Source organism: Dipodomys merriami, unplaced genomic scaffold, assembly GCF_024711535.1.
Source record: "Dipodomys merriami isolate MVZ:Mamm:240054 unplaced genomic scaffold, mDipMer1.0.p SCAF_2, whole genome shotgun sequence".
Lineage (NCBI taxonomy): Eukaryota > Metazoa > Chordata > Mammalia > Rodentia > Heteromyidae > Dipodomys > Dipodomys merriami.
In genome coordinates this window covers 90,250,235-90,271,091 of record NW_027203381.1, presented here as the reverse complement: position 1 = coordinate 90,271,091, position 20,857 = coordinate 90,250,235, and the positions used below count along the sequence as shown (strand labels likewise).

The following is a 20,857-nucleotide window of genomic DNA, read 5'->3' as shown; positions in this document are numbered from 1 at the left end:
TAAAAATTTACATTTTAAGCTAGCCTATTGAAATAAAAAAAGGAAACAAATAAAATAAAGTCAGAAATGAGAGAAGAGACTTTACAACCAAGGCCATGGAAATAAAAAGGGAACACAAGAGACTACTACAAAGGCATCGCTGGGCTGGGAAGGTGGCTCAGTGGTAGAGCGCTTGCCTTGCATGCCTGAGGCCCTGGGTTCAATTCCTCAGCACCACATAAGCAAAAAGAAAAAAGCCGGAAGTGGCGCTGTGGCTCAAGTGGTAGAGCGCTAGCCTTGAGCTGAAGAGCTGAGGGACAGCACCCAGGCCCAGAGTTCAGGCTCCACGACCGGACCCCCCAAACCCCCCCCCCCAAAAAAAAACAAAAAACAAAAAACGAATGCATAGCTAAATCACTTACCAATAATGCTTTCCAATTGTTGTAACATCTATGATTTCCCCTTTATTAAAGAAAAAGAATTTGACTTATTTGGAATGCAAATTCTCTGAGAGCTTTAATAACATTTAGAAGCCTATAACCATGGATAGAAAACTGGGAGAAAATAGAAATTTTAAAGTGAGGCTAGATTTCTCAGTTCATTTCCTAAGGTTGTCACAAGCTGAATACAAGAAAGAAGACTTGCAGAAAATTTTCATTTGTGAGTGTATACATATAATTTTAAAATGTAACAAGTTAATTGGTATTATATAATAAGTATAATATGAACAAAGTAGTTTCAAGAATTTTAAAGTTCATTTAATATTAATTTTAATATATCTTCTTCCCCAATCAATTAAAAGAAAATATGACCATTTTACAGATGTAAAAAACATTGCTAAAATTTTATAATATTTTATGATAAAAATCTTAACATTTGAAGTAAAAATTCCTTAAAGAAATAAAGATAAGGTATTAAAAATTAAGAAGTATTGCCTGTATTGTAAAACTCAGTCTTCCCTTTTGAGATCAAGAATGATCCAAAGGTAGCTGATGTTATTAGTTCTCTTCAAAAAAAGTAGATGTTCTTCTCAATTTATTAAGATGAAGAGAAAAAATAATTAATAACAAGTTTATGAAGTATTGACAATAAAAAAAAACTAAACAGCAAAAAGGTAACAGGAGGAAGGCGTTATTAAGAGATGATTAGGTAAGAAAGAAAATGGTGATTGAAAAATATAAAAATTTCCCCCATACTCACAATTTTCTAATCCTTAATTTTTAAGACACAAATTTTGATTCATTATTCAATAATTTTTATTTTTGTTAATATTAATTATTATCAATTATTGTATTTAAATAAGGATAAAATTCTATTTATTGAGGTTGACCTGGAGATAGCACTGCTACAGTACTCCATGCTGGCCTAGACTTAGGGCTCAGTTAAGAAAAAATATATCTCGTTTACATTCTCACCAACAATCTAGTAGCATTTACTCAAATGAACACAAAAAAGACCACGCTAAAGCCACCAGCACTACTATGTTCATTGCAGTGTTATTTACCATAGGTAAGATACAGAACCAAACCAGATTCCCCTCATTAGATGAATAGATCAAGAGAATGTGGTATATATACCCAATGGAATTCTATGCTTCCATCAGAAAGAATGAAATTGCTCCATTTGTAAGGAATGGAAAGACTTGGAAAAAAATCATATTAAGTGAAGGTAAGCCAGAATAAAAAAAACAGGCTCCATAGTTTCCCTTATTTGTAATTAGTATATATCTAAGATAGTCCTAGCAGAGGACTACAATAGCTCAATAGCTATCTATATCTGTGTACATATCACTATATAAAATGATGCTAATGGAATGAACTCCAAGATGTGGAAACTAGAGGTTTTTCAGGGGTTTTGTTTTGTTTTGTTTTTGTTTTTAATGTACTGTGTAAAGTTATTCCTTTTTCTTCTTTTTTTTTTTTTTTTATCTTTTTTCCCCATTGGTTTATCCCCTGTTGTCACTGTTTTGGTAACCTGTGACTTGTACATAGGATTATCTGATCTGGGGAAGGATAGGGGAGTGACAAAATGGTAAGACAAAAGACAAATGGTGAACTAAAACAACAGTGATACTCACAAGAAACTATGTTGTAAATGAATGTTACAACTTGTGGGGGAGGGGAGTGAGTCTGCGGGAAGGAAGGTGGAAGAAAAATGAGGGGTTAACAATATTTGACAAGAAATGGATCCATTGCCTTACTTATGTAAATCTAATCCCTCTATACATCACCCTTACAATAAAATAACAAAAAGAAAAGATATAACATTTGTTTTGAACATATTTACAACTTCGGCCTGGGGAGGGAAGAGTTGTGGAGGTGTGAGAAAAACAAAGGAGGAGGTAACAATGTTCGATAGGAAATGTACTCACTACCTTACTCATATAACTGTAACCCCTCTGTACAGTATCTTTACAATAAAAATATATACACAAAAAGAAAAGATATATCTAGTAAGTAAATAAACTATTAGCCAAGTAAAAGTTTCTAAAAGTTAGGAGAACATCGAATATTGTATTTCAAAATTGGAAGGAAAATGACTGTCATGATGATTACCTAGAAAAGCTATTCTTCATAATTAAATGCATATTATAAAAAAACCTTCCACAATAAGTAAAACGAGAGAATGCGTGATCACAAAGTCAGAGCATCAGAATATACACATGGAAACCTCCTCATTCAGAAGTAATCCTACACATAAAAGAGAAAGACTTCCACTACAATAAATCCCACTAGAAAAGATGAACACAGATGGACTAAAAAAAATCAGAAACAAAGAAGTGACAATAATTAGTGCATACAATAACAATTCCGATTGGTAACAAGCTCAATTCTGCAATTAAAAAAAAATGTCTGTCTGACAGGTTGGGTTGAAAACAAAATCCAAATGTTCATTGCCTGCAAGAAATAAATCTCATGGGATAGACAGGTATAACGTAAGAGCATAATTTTGAAGTAAAAGGCATACATAAACAAGTAAATTAGTTGTATCTGAGAAAAGTGTTCTTGAGTACCAAATTTGTTAGATGACATAAATATTCAGGGGAAAAACACATTAAGAAGCAATAACAATTGTGGACATACATTCTCTAAATGTCAATGCATCCACCATAATAAGACAAACACTACTGGGCAGAAAAGCTTATAGATTCCAACTAAATAATAGTTGGCAACTTAGATAATACAATCATGAAACTTTAGAATCATACATCACAGTAGAACAAACATTCTAGAAGACAACACAGAAATTGTTCTTTCACGGTAAAATGACCAAAATGTCCAATATCTATATATAATGAAATATTCCTTATGTTCCTTATGTACATTTACTGTGATCATGTTACTATCATCACGTATGCATTTAATTTCAAGAAGACTTCAGTTTTACCTTAAATATTAGCAACTGGCACTACTAAATTCTTTTTTTATGTGTGCCAAGACAGAGGCTTGAACTCAGAGCATGGGCACCGTCGCTGACCTTTTTTTGCTCAAGGCTAGCACTCTACCAGTAGAGCCACAGCTCCACTTTTAGCTTTTGGCTAGTTAATTGGAGAGAAGAACATTAGGGCCCCAGGCTGACTTCAAACTAGAGTCCTCAGATCTCAGCCTCCTGAGTAGCTTGATAACAGGTGTGAGCCACCAGCCCCCAGCAGCTAGGATCTTTTATGTGCCAGGCTCTGTGTTAAAATAGTTTATGCTAGTATGTTATGAATCTTTTAGATATTCACAACAAATATCTGAATTTAATTTATTATTCTCAGGACATTTGCCTTTTATAAATGAAACCACAGAGACAAAGAGGATTTGTGAATTAGCCTGGATTCTTTGTCTAGTCAACAGCATATGGATCTCTTCATAGAGATTATGTACCACATCACTGTATTTATCCATCATGTACAATTGAGATTTCCCTCTCCTAGATCAGGTCTCTATCCTGCTTCTTGTCTATTTTTAGTTCAGAGAGACTGAAGGTAAGTAAATGCAGGTACTAATGAATTCATGATGCAGGTTTCTATCAATAAAATATGTAATTTTTTCTTAAAACAAAATATTGACTGTGTTCCTTTGGAGAACCCAGGACTTGCGATCTTAGGAAGGTTAAGGATAGAGTATGGAGTTATCTGAGTGCTAGGGAATAAAATACACAGTAAATGAATCCAAAATATTTCAGTGAGAACCATTGCCAGAATCATCTTACTTTAATGAGTCATCCTCAGCATGATAGAAAAAGAGGATGTAGACTGTGGAATCAGATTGGCTTAGCGCCAGGGCAGAGAGGAAATCTTAGGTTGGTGCCAAAGTTGACTCTTGGGACTGGTAATTACTGTGTGAACACTGTTTTCATTTGAAAAAAGTAATGTGACCTTTCTAAAAACAAATCCTTACAGATTTCCTAATAAGTTCTACTGAGCATTGCATAGGAAATACATACATATTTACAATTAGAGAAGTTTCCTAATTCCCAGTCTGTATCAAACTTCTAATTAGGTCTCTAGTGGAAATTGTTAAATTCATTATGACATTTTCAACAGTGGTTGTTAGCATTCTGTGTATATCTGCAGTTAACAGGTGAATGAAGTGCTAGCCAATTATTAGCCCATGAATTCTTTTCCAGAAGCTAATAGAAGTCTCAAAATGTTTCAATCATAATGGCTTTTCTGAAAGAGAAATGATTCTTCTCTGCTTCCTTTCATAATGAAGTGAGACAAGAGCTTTTCAGTTCTGGTATCTATCAGATTTGTTCAAGTTCTTGATTTATATTCACAGTATGTGACATCTTAGTAAAGATTAGAGAATGGTCTAGTAATATATTGAGAGGACAAATAGTATAAAAGCAATTAGAATTTTTAGTTTCATTAATGTAAGCCTTATTCTCATCCCGTTTTTAGTGCTGCAGAAAATTTTAACAGGTAAAGAGTACTAATGCCTAAGAGCTCCAACACTCTTTACTTACTACTGGGATACATTCTAGTCCCCTCTTCTGTGGCTTCTTACATTTCCTAGTTTCTACCTTTATCACTGGTTTTGAACTGAATATTTCTCTTCTTTTCTCTGTATTTTCACTTTTATTCATCTTTTTGTTGCCTCTCTTGAAACTGTTATGCTCAACTTTTTTCTCCAGATTTGTATTCAGATATGAAGATGGAGGTAGGAAATTCCTACCTTCAAAACTGCTATTCTTTGACCCTTTCCATCTTTGTATTGTGATCCATGCTAGCTATTTTATTGAGAGACAGAGATAGCTACTCTACTCTATATCTGTCTTGAATCACATCAAATAACACCAAAGGGAGTTTAAAATGGTTTCAATGAGAATGGGTAACCTCTTTTTTTCTAAGCAATTTATTTTTTCTAAGTGAGGAAAACTAAAAGTTGTTCCTTAATTTAAATAGCAAAATCTACCATATTGATTAATATGCTCATTTGCCAACTTGATATTTCTATATACATGTCTAACAAACATCTAACATTATCACTTTTCTGATGACCAAACCTAAATTGCTCTGCTGCTGCTACCTCAATTTCTAATTCTTATGATTCTTCCACTCTTTACAGTGTCTATTTTTGCCACTATTTAAGAATATATCTTCTCAGTCGTCATAAATGTCAATACTACTCTCAAACTGACCTTAAAATACAATTATTTATTTATCATGAGAGTAAACTAAGATTTTTCATCAATTAATGCAAAGGTTATAAAACAAAGCAAAGAATTTTGAATCAATCTCCTTTTCAGTAGCATTTTTGGGGGTCTAGATGTCCGTACCTCTTCCAAGATGTGTTTGTTCAGTCATTATTTCATTAAATAATTTTTGTATTCTTTGTGTCTTCTACTTTGGAACTACTGTGATGTAAATATTTATTTGCTAAATGAGCCATATAAGCTACCATCATTCAGTTTCATTCTCCCAAGCTCTCCAAAATTCCAAAGCACAGATCTTTAAAGTCAGGTACTTCTGTTTGGGTTAGTATCTGTTAAAACTCTCTAACTTTCATTTACTGGATCATCTAGCTTCAAGATCTGTGTTTGGTTCTTTATAAATGTTATTTCTCTTTCTTACATTTTTGCATTAAAATAATTATATTTTTATAATTAAATTACACATTTTATTCTTCTACATTTGATCAAATTTCCTTAAGAACATTATTCTGAATTTCTTTTTATGTAATTTATAACTTTCTAGTTCATTGGAATTGATTAATATATATATTTACATACTCCATTGGTGTTGTCATGTTTATTTTTTCCTGTTTCTTGTGTTCTTTGCATTGATTTCTGCACATCTGGTGGAATAATCATTTTTTCTCCAATCTTCAGCATAGATTTTTGTAGGGAAAGATTTTCAGAGGTAGCTGGGTTTCATATGCTCCTTAGGCAGATGTATTAGTTCTGCTTCTTAGTAAGTGCAGTGGTATATTTTTTACACAATTTCTTCACACTGAAAGGTCTGAACGTCTCCAACTGGTAACTCTCGACCCTGGGATTGTGGAATGTCGACGCAGCATCCCAAATCTGTGAGCCCAGGGGCAATGGTTGCAAGGACATTGAAATGACAAAGCAAAAATATGACTTGGGCCCTTGGGTGCAGGGAACAATCCAGTGATGATTCCACTTCCAAGAATGACAGTATTTCAGCAACTTAATTCCTAAAGGTATCGTCTAGCTTTGAGGAGTTGAGGAAGTAGAATTGTGTACCTTATAAAGCAGTACTCTCAACACAGTCAATGCTCTTTTTCCTTGGGATACAAGGTAGCATTCAATGAATTATTTATTACGTCTGAGCTCAGCCAAGGTACTAATTCCCTGGGACAGTGCCAGTGAGATGTGGTCAGACCGAAAAGCCCTAATAGTGCTGGGCATTATTACCCTCGGAAGCAGGGTATAGCACTTTGGGCTGTTAGTGTCAGCATTTAATTTTAGGATGGGTGAATGGAGTGACTTTTTAAAACAATTTGGGGGGGGAGGGTTATGAGGGACCGGGGAGGATGGGAAGGGGAAACAAAGGAGGAGGCTACAATGCTTGATAAGAAATGTACTCATTATCTTGCCCATGTAATTGTAACCCCTCTGTATTTTCACAATAAAAAAAAACAAAAAAATTTACTTTTTTGGAAAGATGATGGGCAGAGGGGTTATAATTACCTAAGTAATGTAATGAGTGCAAACAGTGTTACCCGCTTCGTCGTTTTCTCCCGCTTTCTCTCTCCCCTCCTCTCTCCCACCTCAAGTTGTAAAGTTCTTTTCCAACATAGTGTCTTGTGAATATCGCTGTTGTCTGGTTCACCCATTATCCCACCTTTTCTGTGATTCCCCTCCCCTTCCCCAAATCAGGTAAAGTTATATACACGACAACGGGTCCTAAAATCAGAAATACTGACCATGCAATGAACCAGAGGAGAAAGAGTGGAAATGCAAAAGAAATAACTGCAAACAATAACTTTAAAAAAGAAAATAAAAACAAAATTCCCTCTTGTTTCCACATCTTGGAGATCATTTCAATTAGCAGCATTTTATATGGTCATATGTACATAGCTATTCAGCTATTGTGAACCTCTACTAGGACTGTTCTAGGCATATCATAATTATTACAGATGAAGAAAATCAGGGAGCCTATGTTTCGTTTCTTTGGGTCTGGTTTACTTCACTTAATATGATTTTTCCAAATCTTTCCCTTTCCTTACTGATCATGCAGGGATGTGGCCAAAAAGGAATGCTACTACAATGTTTGTGGGAATGTAAACTAGTTCAATCACTCTAGAAAGCAATATGGAGGTTCCTCAAAAAACTACACAGCAATCCCACTCCTGGGCATTCATGCAAATGATCCCAAACAAGGCCACCAGCACAATTATGTTCATTGTAGCACTATTTACCATCACTATGATATGTAATCAACCCAGATGCCCCTCAGTAGATGAATGGGTCAAGAAACTGGAGTGACTTTTGCCAAGTCATTTTCTTAGAAGTCGGTGTGTTGCCTTAGCTTCAGCTTTGTCAGACAGATTGCAACAGTGAATAGGAGGGGCACATCCCAAGGCACCTTTTCCCTAGGGTTCAGGGTGCATTTTCTCATGGACAGAACATCAAATTTGAGGGGTACATGAAACAGTTCTGCAAAGGCAACACCTTCTTTAGGTAGGTGGTACACAACTTCAGATCAAGCTTGAAGGACCCACATTTTAACTTAAGTATTCATGAACCTTAGTTGGTACGTGGAGTGCTTTAAGGTACAAGTGGGAAATTTGTGCAATAATTGAGCACACTATATGTTTTACCTGCTTGTTGTACTTATTCTTCTTCAGAATGGAAGGTCCATGAGTCAAAAAATTTTTGACCCTGACCTTTTCTGCTTGTCTCAGACATATACTAGTTACTGCAAATAAGGGAAACCATGGGACCTATGTTTCTTTGGGCCTGGCTTACTTCACTTAATATAATTTTTTCCAAGTCTTTCCATTTCCTAACAAATGGGGCAATGTCATTCTTTCTGACGGAGGCATAGAATTCCATTGTGTATGTATACCACATTTTCTTGATCCATTCATCTACCGAGGGGCATCTGGTTGGTTCCATATCTTAGCTATGGTAAATAATGCTGCAATAAACATAGTTGTGCTGGTAGTTTTAGTATGATCTTGTTTGTGATCATTTAAACCCCAAGATAAGTATTCAAATGTTTTTTCTTTCATGCGATTGTTTCTAACATATTTATAAGATGATTTCTTTGTTGCTTTGTATGTTCCTCCCCCACAGTATAATCCTTGCTTTCACTGTATTTGATGTTGGTATAATTTGTGGAGGGGAAGGAAAAAAACAAATCATTTAAATAGGGATACAGGTGGACCCATTGCAACAATGAGATGTACAAGTTGTTATGTCGAAAAACGAACTTTACAACTTTGGTGGGGGGGGGGTGAGTATGGGGTGGGGGAGATAGGAAGGGATAGGAAGGGGAAACAAAGGAGGAGGCAACAATGCTTGATAAGAAATGTACTCATGTAATTGTAACTCCTCTGTATACGATTTTCACAATAAAAATTTTGACTCATGCCATTTCTCATAGCCCAAAACATAGTCAAGATTGAAAAAGAATAAGTGAACTTTGCTTCCTTATTCCAAGATTGCAATTATAAAGCAAGCTACCAAACTAAACTTAGTTTTCAGTAATTAAAAAGAAAGCCAGCCAGGTGCTGGTGGCTCATGCTTGTAACCGTAGCTACTCAGAAGACTGATATCTGAGGACTGTGATTCGAAGCCAGCCAGGAGACAAAAGTCCATGAGACTCTTATCTCCAATTAACCCCCAGAAAACTGGAAGTGGCACTGTGGCTTAAGTGGTAGAGCACCTGCCTTGAATAAAAAGAACCAGACAATGGTTATTCCCTTTTGTAATCCTACTCAAGAGGCTGAGATCTGAGCATCATAGTTTGTTACCAGCCTGGACAGAAAAGTCTTTGATTGAAGTTTTTAATCTCCAATTAAGCACAAAACTTGAAGTGGAGCTGTATCTCAAGTAACAGAGCAGCAGCTTTGGCAAAGAAAGCTAAGTTACAGCATCCATACCCTGAGTTGAAGCCCCAGTACCATCATAAGAATAACAAAATAAAACAAAAAAATAACCATAATTATGAGTAAAAAACAAATCTAAAGCCTTGTTCTGTAATATTAGCACTCATACATTTACTTTAACTATGTCCAGGTTCCAAAACCTATCAAAGGAGAGAGTATTTCTTTAGTATATAAGAAAACATTTTCAGTATAAATCAAATACCAATAGAGCCAATTAATTATCTATATTTCTACTACCAGAAAGCAACAGTTCTTGAGCTGTTGGCACCTTTCCACCTAACCTTTTCTCTCATGTATATTTAAATTATATGAACTTTTATTTAACAAGTATTCTTTTGGAAAATGAAATGAGATGTTAACTATTTCATGTGCATTTAGTAAATTTATTGAATCTCATGTGGTAAAGAGAGAGAAAAGTTATTCTTGGCCTTAAAGATTTACTGTTATCTACATATTGCTTCTCAGATATACTATAAGGAACAGAATCTAACAGCAGGAACAATTTTCCAGCATAAAGAGATTTCAGAGTGGTTAGATTGCCCTCTGGCTACTGGGAATTCCAAAGGATTAAAAAAAATTCCAGACCATCCTAACATGTACCAGATCCTAAACCACCTGACTCTCCTTCTTTTATTGGCCATTTTGAAAAGTTTATACATGAGTGAATGAATACTTATTTTCTAACAAATTAATAGCATTGTAGACACATCTACACCACATTTCGATAGTTCAATAATAAGATCTCTGGATTAAAATTTACATTTTGCCTTCAATACTCCAGACCTGCCCCATGTCAGCTGTGGAAATTTAGTCTTCCTTAATATATGTATTTCTTCTCCAGTGAAGTGATCAGCAGGCAATTTCTTAATTTTTATTCATCCACTTTTCTTGATCATTCTCTCTAATTCCATCATTTAATTATTTCATTCAATTTTTTTTAATTATTTCTAAGTAGTTGTACGAAGAAGTTTTAATTCAACAATAGTTTATACTTATAATGCATCTTGTCACCAAATAATTCTTATGAAAACTTTAAAGAACTTAGTTCTTGGCTTTCATATTACTCCATGTATAAGTAATTTTAACACAGAGAAACACTTTTACTGCCTGAGTCATCCCTCATCAGAAGTTAGGAAAGTATATTTATCTTTATCATCTTCAAGCAGGCTCATCTTTTAAAAATTATTAATTTCTTGTATGTTTTTATTATAAAAATACTGCACAGAGGAGTTAAAGTTACATGAGTGAGGTAAAATTAATTAAATGAGAAATCAATTAATATAATTAATTATAATTCTTTAAGTCAGGCTATAAGTACAGTGCATCTTGATCAATGTCATCCCTTCCCCCATTCTCATGCAATTTCTCCCTTCCATTCCTCTGTCAAGATACATAGCATACATTGAATAAAATGATTGCATATGCTCACCTTTCCTCTCTCTGTTGGCCAAGTGATATTTTTATAAATACTTTTATTATCTTTAAGTAGTTGTACAAAAGAGTTAATCATCCACCAAAGCAGGATATAAATACAGTGCCTCTTGATGAATGTCACCCCTTTCAAAATTCTCACCCACCCTGCCCAACCCATTCCCTTTCTCACTTTTCTTAATTTTAAAGTTATGTGTTGAATATTTTCCATTAAACAAAGCAGTTTATGTATAGAATTCACCTTGATCTGTGTCATCACTTCAATGCCTTCAACCTCCTTCAATCTACCCCTTCCATTACGTGTGTGTGTGTGTGTTCTCTTAATCTGGGTTATGTTAAAAAGTAATTGCTGCTGCACTTATCCTTTCTGTTTTAAAGTTAGAAAATGCCTTTGCCCTTTTTTTCTAGTGCAATAGTCTCAGATTTTTAACTCAATCTCTGTCTTCTGATTTGCAAATCTATTCTCTTTGAATATATTCTCTCCACATGTATATTAACCTAGTTTTAAAGTTCCTTGGGTCATGGATTTTGAGACTATTTTCATATTCAATTGTCTTTTAGGGGAATAATATTGAGCAGAGATGACAAGCTGAAACAGGTTATATAAATAACCAGTGACTTTAGGGATTAATATTTTAGAAATTTAGAATTATCTTTATTTCCATGTATTCTCATATGATGAATTGGTAGAAATTCTCAGATTTTATTTGTTCATAATTTTAAGTCATGTATGCTGCACAGATCTCTAGAGGGATTTTTGTGAATTTCTTGTTATATGTATATATGTGTATACCTAGGTGTGTGTTTGATCAAATTATTATTAGATGTGACATAGAACAGAGGAGCAAATATTTGACTACTTTAAAATTTCAATCACAACACTTACTTAAGCACACTGAATCTTCTTATCAAAATCAATGGTGATTTGGCGGGGGGGAGGGGAGGGGACGTTTGGCATGGGGGGTGGGGGTGGGGATGCTGGTGGGAGATGGGAAGGGATGGGAAGGGGAAACAAAGGAGGAGGCAATAATGCTTGATAACAACTATACTCATTACCTTGCCCATGTAATTGTAACCCCTCTGTATGGTATTTTCACAATAAAAAAGAAAGAAAGAAAAAAAGAAAACGAAAAAAGAGCAACCAAAAAGATTTTTAAAATAAAAAATTTAAATTTAAGTTGGGCACTAGTGTCTCATGCCTGTCACCCTAGCTAATCAGGAGGCTGAGATCTGAGGATCACAGTTGAAAACATTCTGGACAAGAAAGTCCATGAGATTCTTATCTCCAGTAAACCACCAGAAAACCAGAAGTGACACTGTGGCTCAAGTGGTAGAATATTAGCCTTAGACTGAAGAGCAGAGGAACAGTGCCCAGTCCCAGAGTTGAAGCCCACCACCACCAAAAATAAAAAAATAAATTTATTATTGATTTTTCTTTTTTTGCTGGTTGTGGCAATTGAACTCAAGGCCTTTTGTGCTGTCTCTGAGCTCTTTTGTTCAAGGCTAGCACTCTACCACTTTGAGCCACAGCTCCACTTCCATGATTGATTTTTAAATAGAGCTTTAAAATAACAATTACGTCTTCCAAAAGTTATCTTATAAGGTAATTGCAGTTAGGTTTAAAAGATGATATAACCTAAGGGAAATATAATTCTTAAATATTTTGTTTATTTAGTTTTTAGTTATTAAAATGAAATATAAATATAACATTAATTTCCATTATTACTTATGTACTTGAGCATTTTAAAATCTAGTCTTAAGCCGGGCGCTGGTGGCTCACGCCTGTAATCCTAGCTACTCAGGAGGCTGAGATCTGAGGATCGCGGTTCAAAGCCAGCCCGGGCAGGAGAGACCGTGAGACTCCTATCTCCAATAAAAACCACCAGAAAACCGGAAGTGGCGCTGTAGCTCAAGTGGTAGAGCGCTCGCCTTGAGCTGAAGAGCTGAGGGACAGCGCCCAGGCCCAGAGTTCAAGCCCCACGACCGACAAAAAAAAAAAATAAATAAAATAAAATCTAGTCTTAAATTATTATGCATTAAGCAAAAATTTTACTTTTTATATAAAGGATAATAAATATTATAGAAACAATTTAATCTCTTACTTTTACCTTTAAAAATTCAGGAGTATTTATATTAATTGATTTTATACAGAAAAATAAAATTGTGTGTTTGTATATAAATATATGCCATATATATATTTTTTTATTACTGTGAAAATACCATACAGAGGAGTTACAATTACATGGGCAAGATAATGAGTACATTTCTTATCAAGCATTGTCGCCTCCTCCTTTGTTTCCCCTTCCCATCCCTTCCTATCCTCCCACCACCCTCCGCTCCCCCCATATCCTCCCTCCCTGGGCAAAGTTGTAAAGTTTGTTGTACATATATATATATATATATATATATATATATATTGTTGTATATATATATATATATATATATATATACATCACATTTTCTTGATCCATTCATTTACTGAGGGGCATCTGGATTGGTTCCATATTTGAGCTATGGTGAATAATGATACAATAAACATAGTGGTGCTGGTAGCCTTAGTATGGCCTTGTTTGTGATCATTTGAGTAAATGCCCAAAAGTGAGATTGCTGGGTCATAGGGAGCTCTATGTGGAGTCTTTTGATGAACCTCTATACTACTTTCCAAAGCGGTTGAACAAGTTTACATTCCCACCAACAATGCAGTAAGGTTCCCTTCTGGCTACATCCCCTCCAGCGTCTGTTGTTATTAGATTTCTTGATTATAGCCATTCTAACTGGGGTGAGGTGGAATCTCAATGTTTTGATTTGCATTTCTCTTATGGCTAGAGAGTTTGTACATTTGCTCATGTGTCTATTCGCCATTCTTCTTTCCCCTTCAGAGAAGTTTCTCTTTAAGTCTTTAGCCCACTTATTTATTGGGCAGTTGTTTCTTTGAGGATTTGTTGTTGGGGGAGTTAATTTTTTGAGTTCCAAGTATATTTTAGATATGAGACCCTTTTCCATTGTATGGCTAGTGAAGATCTTCTCCCAATCCATGGGTTTTCTATTGATCTTGCTAGCTATGTTCTTTGCCATGCAGAAGCTCTGGAACTTCATGCAATCCTATTTGTCCAACCTTTCTTTGATTGGTTGTGTTTCTAGGTCTCTATTGAGAAAATTTCAGCCTGTGCCAAGGAGACCTAGGATTTCTCCTATTCCATCCTGTAATGTTTTCAGCGCGTCTGCTTTGACTCCAAGGTCTTTGATGCATTTGGAGTTGATTCTAGTCCAGGGTGATATATAAGGATCTAGCTTTAGTTTTCTACAGGTGATTAACCAATTTTTCCAGCACCATTTACTGAAGAGGCTGTCTTTCTTCCATTCTATCTTTTTTTAGCTCCCTTAAAAAGTATAATTGTAACACAAGAATCACAAACATAGGCGTACTGATTTCCTCTGATTAATTTGTCATCTGGGTAAATGGATTCATTTCTCTCAAAATGGTAACAGATTGGTTTAGTATGTATTTAAAATATAAGATTAGCTCTCAAATATTTAGTAAGAGATGGATGTACAGCGATTTGAAGACTCAAGTTACTTAAGACTTATACACATATCAAGTAACAACACATATACATACTGAAAATCATTGGTCATCGGGTAAATTAAAAACCTGAATGTGTTGTCACAAAGTTCCATTTAAAATTGATAAATTTAACAGTTATATACTGTTAATGGAATACTACAAGGGAACATTTTATTCAACATAACATACACAGTAAGACAGTCAATCAAAATTTAATATATACATTAAAATACATAGACAATGTATTCATGCAATCTGATAATGGTAATTTTAAAAATTATTGAAGATTACTAGTCAATCAGGGTTGTGAATATAAAGAAAAATCTAGAATCAATGTTTGGAGAGTAAGACAGTATGAGTTAAAGAGAGAAGAAACTAGACTTTTTCAATTCACACAGCTAAGTAATTGTGGGTGATTCTGATAAGTGTTAGTAGAAATGTGCATGAGGTTTCAGTGTTGATCAGAAGGTAAGCCATTGATATGACTCTTTCAGTGGACTTAGAAAGTAAAGAGTATGTGGAAAGCTACTGTGTAGAGAAACACAAGAATTACCTCATTCATGCTGTAAACCACCACACCACTCACTGGGAAGTGTGACATTTTATCTTAACATTACTTAGTGTGAGATATGAGGTAATACATGTTTAATGCTACTTGCTTTCAGTAACATATTCTAATTAAGGTATTATTAAGATATTAAGGTATAAGCTAGGATGAGGTATTACATATGTTTTGTCCTTACTTGATGCAGCTTTTAAAATAATCAAAGATAAAAATACTTTCCTAGGACTGGGATGTAGTTCAGTGGCAAAGCGCTTGCCTAGCAAGTGCAACGTCCTGGGTTCCATTCCCAGTACCAAAAAAGAAAAGACAAAAAAAAACTTTCCTTTTCTATTTTCCTACTTTGCTTGTTTGCATACATTTTAAGTTACTAGATCTTATCTGTTAGGTGTCTGAATAGATCAAGTTATTCACACAAATTAGGCTGAAAATATTTTTTTTACAAGAGGTTGTAAACTAAAACAACCAAGCCACCTCTTTTTGCACCTCATACAAACACACTGAGAGAAGAGTATCCTCTTAAGCTTTGATTTCTGCCTTTTCTATTTATTTTCACAATCTTGCTTCTATTTCTGTTTCTTTCTTCACATGAAATGGGAGTTAAATTTTTACAAGAAGTAAATAAATCATTTCCTGAAAAAGATGGAAAAAGACTATAAAAGACCAGTAGCTTTGCTGAATTGTCAGCTGTTCCCACAGACAGAAGCAGCTAACACAACTGAGGGAATAAAGCAGGGCTGTCCAGCTCACACAACAGCAGCAGAATAATTGTGTCCCATAAAATATCATAAAAATTCAAATACTATTTTAGTACTATAGTTCATTTAAAAAATATTACAATACAGATTGAATAATTCAAATGAAAGAAACCAACACCTTAAGGATTCTATCTTAAATATTATCTTCAGTCATTAAAATGCTTCAATTACTAATGTAATTAGAATTAAAAACACACAGGAAAATTATAATTGCTTTGAATTTTTTTCATAAAAGAGATATATCTAAGTGGAAAATTGTGTAATTGCTACATAATAAATAGAAAGCATATAATATGCTGTGATCTATACATTTCTGTTTAATATCTTAGTCAGTGAGTTTATGACTTGTTTGTTCCTCAGACTGTAGATAAGAGGATTTAACACTGGAATTATGACAGTGTAAAATAAAGAGTCCATCATGCCGTGATTGTCTCCTTGTTGGGAGGCGGGGAGCACATACATGAATAGAAGAGGGCCATAGTACAAAGACACAGATAAGAGATGAGCCCCGCAGGTGGAGAGGGCTTTCCGTAGGCCTTTCATTGACTTCTTCTTTAAAATTGTCAACAGCACTAATGAGTACGATATAAGAACTGTCACAATAGTGAATACTTGAATTGTACCAGAAAAAATAAATACCAGCAGCAAATTAATGAAAGGATCAGTACAGGAAATGCTATACAAAGGCATTATATCACAATAAAAGTGATGTATTACATTGGAATTACAGAAGGTTAATCTAAATAAAAATCCCACATGAAACAAGGAATGAAGAAAGCCCCCCACAAATGACAAAACTAATAGCCGTAAGCATAGCCTATTGGTCATGATCACTGGATAACGTAAAGGTTTGCATATGGCTACATAGCGATCATAAGCCATTACTCCTAACAGAAAGCATTCTGTGGTTCCACCAAATGCAAAGGCAAAAAATTGGATCATGCATTCCGAAAGAGATATGATCTTCCTTGTTACTAACAAGTTCACCAGCATATTTGGAGTCACCGTGGATGATATCCAAGCATCCACAAAAGCTAAGCTCCCAAGGAAGAAGTACATGGGGATGTGCAGGTGAGGGTCCTTCCAGATTAGAGCAATTAATCCAAGGTTTCCCACAAGGGTGATGAGATAGATTACCGAGAACACCAGGAACAGTGGGACCCGAAGCTCTTGCCGATCTGTAAGTCCTGTGAGAACAAAGTCTGTCAGCAATGTTGCATTTCCCTTTTCCATGATCACAGGATGTCCTCTAAAGGAAAATGAAATAAATGTAAAAAACAATCACTAGGATTTATTCGGTGAATATTGGAGGAGATGAATTATTACAACTCACAATTCCACCAGAATTGCCATTTAATTTTCATTCATCTAATATAAGAATGGAAAATATTGAGAAGAATTGAAAGTGCTTAAAACAGCAGTCATTTCAACTTTGTGTGAATTATTTTTATAAATGATTACATAATCTCTTTATAAAATGCTCCCAGGAAGACTAAAATTTATGTAGAACTCAAACAATACCTATAATTCTAACTACTCAAGAGCTGAGATCTGAGGATCATAGTTCAAAGCCAGCCCAAACAGGAAAGTCCATGAAACGCTTATCCCCAATTTATCACCAGAAAACCAGAAATAGAGTTGTGGCTCAAATGGTAGAGCACTAGTTTGAATAATAAAGCCAGGGACAGCTCTTGGGCCCTTAGTTGCAGCCCCAGAACCACAAGTATATTTGAGAGTGATGAAGTGAAAAAAGAAATTTATTCTAGCCATGCTCCAGTGGATCACACCTGTAATCCCAGCTACTCAGGAGCCTGAGATCTGGAGAACACAGTTCAAAGCCAGCTCAGGCAGTAAAGTCTGTGAGACTCTTGTCTCCAATAAACCACTTAGAAAAAAATGGAAGTGGCACTGTGGCTCAAGTAGTAGAGCATTACCCTTGAGCTGAAGAGCTGAGCAGCAGTACCTGGGCCCAGAGTTGAAGCCCCACAATCAAAAGAAATAAAAATGAAGAAAGAAAGAAAGAAAGAAGAAAGAAAGAAAGAAAGAAAGAAAGAAAGAAAGAAAGAAAGAAAGAAAGAAAGAAAGAAAGAAAGAAGGAAGGAAGGAAGGCAGGCAGGCAGGCAAGCAAGAAAGAAAGAAGGGAGGGAGGAAAGAAAGAAAGAAAGAAAGAAAGAAAGAAAGAAAGAAAGAAAGAAAGAAGAAAGAAAGAAGGAAGGAAGGAAGGCAAGCAAGAAAGAAAGAAGGGAGGGAGGAAAGAAAGAAAGAAAGAAAGAAAGAAAGAAAGAAAGAAAGAAAGAAAGAAAGAAAGAAAGAAAGAAAGAAAGAAAGGAAGGAAGGAAGGAAGGAAGGAAGGAAAAGAAAGAGAGAGAAAGAGAGAAAGAGAAAGCAAGAAAGAGAGAGAGAAAGAGGGAAAGAGAGAGAGGGGAGAGAAGAATGGAGGGAGGGAGGGAGGAAGGAAGGGAGGACACAAGGAAGGAAGGAAGGAAGAAAGAAAAGAAGGAAGAAAGAAAGGAAGCAAGTAAGCAAGGAAGGAAGCAAGCAAGGAAGGACAAAAAGAAAGAAAAGAAAGGAAGGATGAAAGAAAGAAAGAACAAAAGAAAGAAAGAAAGAAAGAAAGAAAGAAAGAAAGAAAGAAAGAAAGAAAGAAAGAAAGAAAGAAAGAAAGAAAGAAAGAAGGAAGGAAGGAAAGAAGGAAGGAAGGAAGGAAGGAAGGAAGGAAGGAAGGAAGGAAGGAAGGAAGGAAAGAAAGAAAGATTTATTCTAAAATTTTCACAAGGCAGAGTCCCTGGATGTTTACACCCACGCTTAACCTGGCACCAGAATCCTGCAAAGTAAAAAGCACGGTTTTGGGGACTAGGAAGATAGTCATAAGATATTCAGATTAGGAGCTAGGATGTACTGAAAATTATATTAAAAGGATCAGTGGAACATTCAAGCAGGACATACTTCATGATAGGACTTTATCGGAGTAATATTAATAATAACTTTGGGGTCCTAGTAGTATCTGCAGGCAGAATTGTGGATAACATATGCTTTGGAAAACAACACTATTCACATATCAGAATGGCAATTTTTAAAATGAGGAAGTTACATGGAGACAATAAAAGGATAAGTGTCCACCAGTTTATCATCAGTGCTTGATCTTTTAAAACTGCATAGCTCTGGGTAACAGAGAGAAGACTGTACTTACCCATTTATCAATGGAGGCATACCCAAAATCTATTTGAATGTGGACAAATGCAGATAAATGCATGGACGAAAAGTGATTTTAATAGCTAAAGTGACAAAAATTAAAAATACCAAGACCCAGGTACCTGTGTCCTACATAGACACCAATGACATTCCAGTGTGAACAGCAGCTTCACAAGATCAACAGTTGTCACTCTCACACTCCTCTATCTAGTTTTAGGAGGTGATTTTAGCTATTCCCTGCATGACTTCATTCCTCCTATCTCTAATGTGTACTTAACTTATTTCTATATTTCTATGTTAGAGTTTTCCTTTGGTAAACTCATTTCTAATTGAAATAGAAAGACCTGGAGGTCCAGAGGTTGAAAAAGAATGAAACAATAAATCAAGAAAGAGTATAGTGATTAAATAAAGTAAGAAACAAGGAAGCTAAATATTATTGACATGAAAACAAGAAAGATACCATGAATGACAAAATGTAGACCATTGCCAAATGCACAATTAAATGTTCTAGGAAGAGAATGGGTATCTACAGAATAATGAGTGTGGAAAATAGGGAAATTTCAGTAGTGATAGTGACAGCACTTCCCTTTATGGAATAGACCTAGGGTCTGTGAACAGAATGTGAATAGGAAGCAAGTGATACAGAGTATCTGGAATAAAGCAGGGAGCTCCATGAAATAGTGAGTAGTGCATATTCTCCTGAATGTCTAGTATCATTTGTTCTTTAAAAGGTTAGAAAACTAGCTGGGCGCTGGTGGCTCACACCTGTAAATCCTAGCTACTCAGGAGGCTGAGATCTGAGGATCAGGGTTCAAAGCCAGCCCGGGCAGGAAACTCCATGAAACTCTTATTTCCAATTCACCACCAGAAAACCTGAAGTGGTGCTGTGGCTCAAATGGTAGAGCACTCGCCTTGTGCTGAAGAGCTGAGGGACAGTGCCCAGGCCCAGAGTTCAAGCCCCAAAACAACAACATTTTTTTTAAGTTTAGAAAACTTTTACCAGAATAGAATAGGCGCCTGAATGGAATGGGGAAATGTGATCAAGGTAGAACAGGGACAGGCAAAGATGAAGAGACCTTTGAGTGGTGAGAACAAAACGCAGGGGAAGAAAAATAGGCAATAATAGCAGAGTCATAGATGGATACATGTAGGAAAGGCAAGCCAATGAAGAGGGAAAGAGAGTAGGAGAGATTATGAGGAAACAAAAATACACAGTTAACATTGGTGTATATAAAATAGTAAAATACTCGTATATGTTCATATAACATAGATAATAATTCCTCTATTTCTATACATGCATCACTATGTATTAATGTAATGAAATAAATACATGATTTATGTCTATGCTATTTTAAAAGATAATATATAAGAAAATTATTGTCAGTGTGGTAGTAATTACCATTGAGTTGATAGACCTTAGGTTTTATTTAGAATGTGTGGTCATACAGCATGTATATTATAACCATCATAAATATTTTCTATGTATTAATCAATATATCATCAGTCTTGAAACTCTATTTTTAAGGCTTTAACATTCAAACTTAGCAGAACTTAAATAGAATAACATTAAAATAACTCTTGTTACAGGGAACAATTCAACTACATCTATTCACTTATACAGATTTTAGTAACTAATATAAATATGAGTTACTTTTTACTTTCCATTATATTTGACAATTTTGGCATTTGATGCTCAAATTCTAATATTGCTAGAAACTAATAAGCTTAAAACTTTATAAATTATACACACTATAAATAGTAATTACTATTGCAAATAATTTTCTTTTACCAATATCTTCCA

General features: G+C 35.1%; 1 protein-coding gene across 1 annotated transcript; it reads right to left on the bottom strand.

Annotated features, from left to right (window-relative positions):
- Nucleotides 1–16,167: 16,167 nt before the first annotated feature.
- On the bottom strand, nt 16,168–17,097 carry LOC138831708 (olfactory receptor 5H18-like). The gene has a single exon (XM_070028757.1). The coding sequence runs from the start codon at nt 17,095–17,097 to the stop codon at nt 16,168–16,170; it is 930 nt and encodes a 309-aa protein (XP_069884858.1).
- Between the last annotated feature and the right edge of the window lie 3,760 nt (nt 17,098–20,857).

Bases quoted from the DNA above. Each gene is read 5' to 3' on its own strand.
- LOC138831708 (XM_070028757.1), bottom strand. From the start codon at position 17,097: ATGGAAAAGGGAAATGCAACATTGCTGACAGACTTTGTTCTCACAGGA.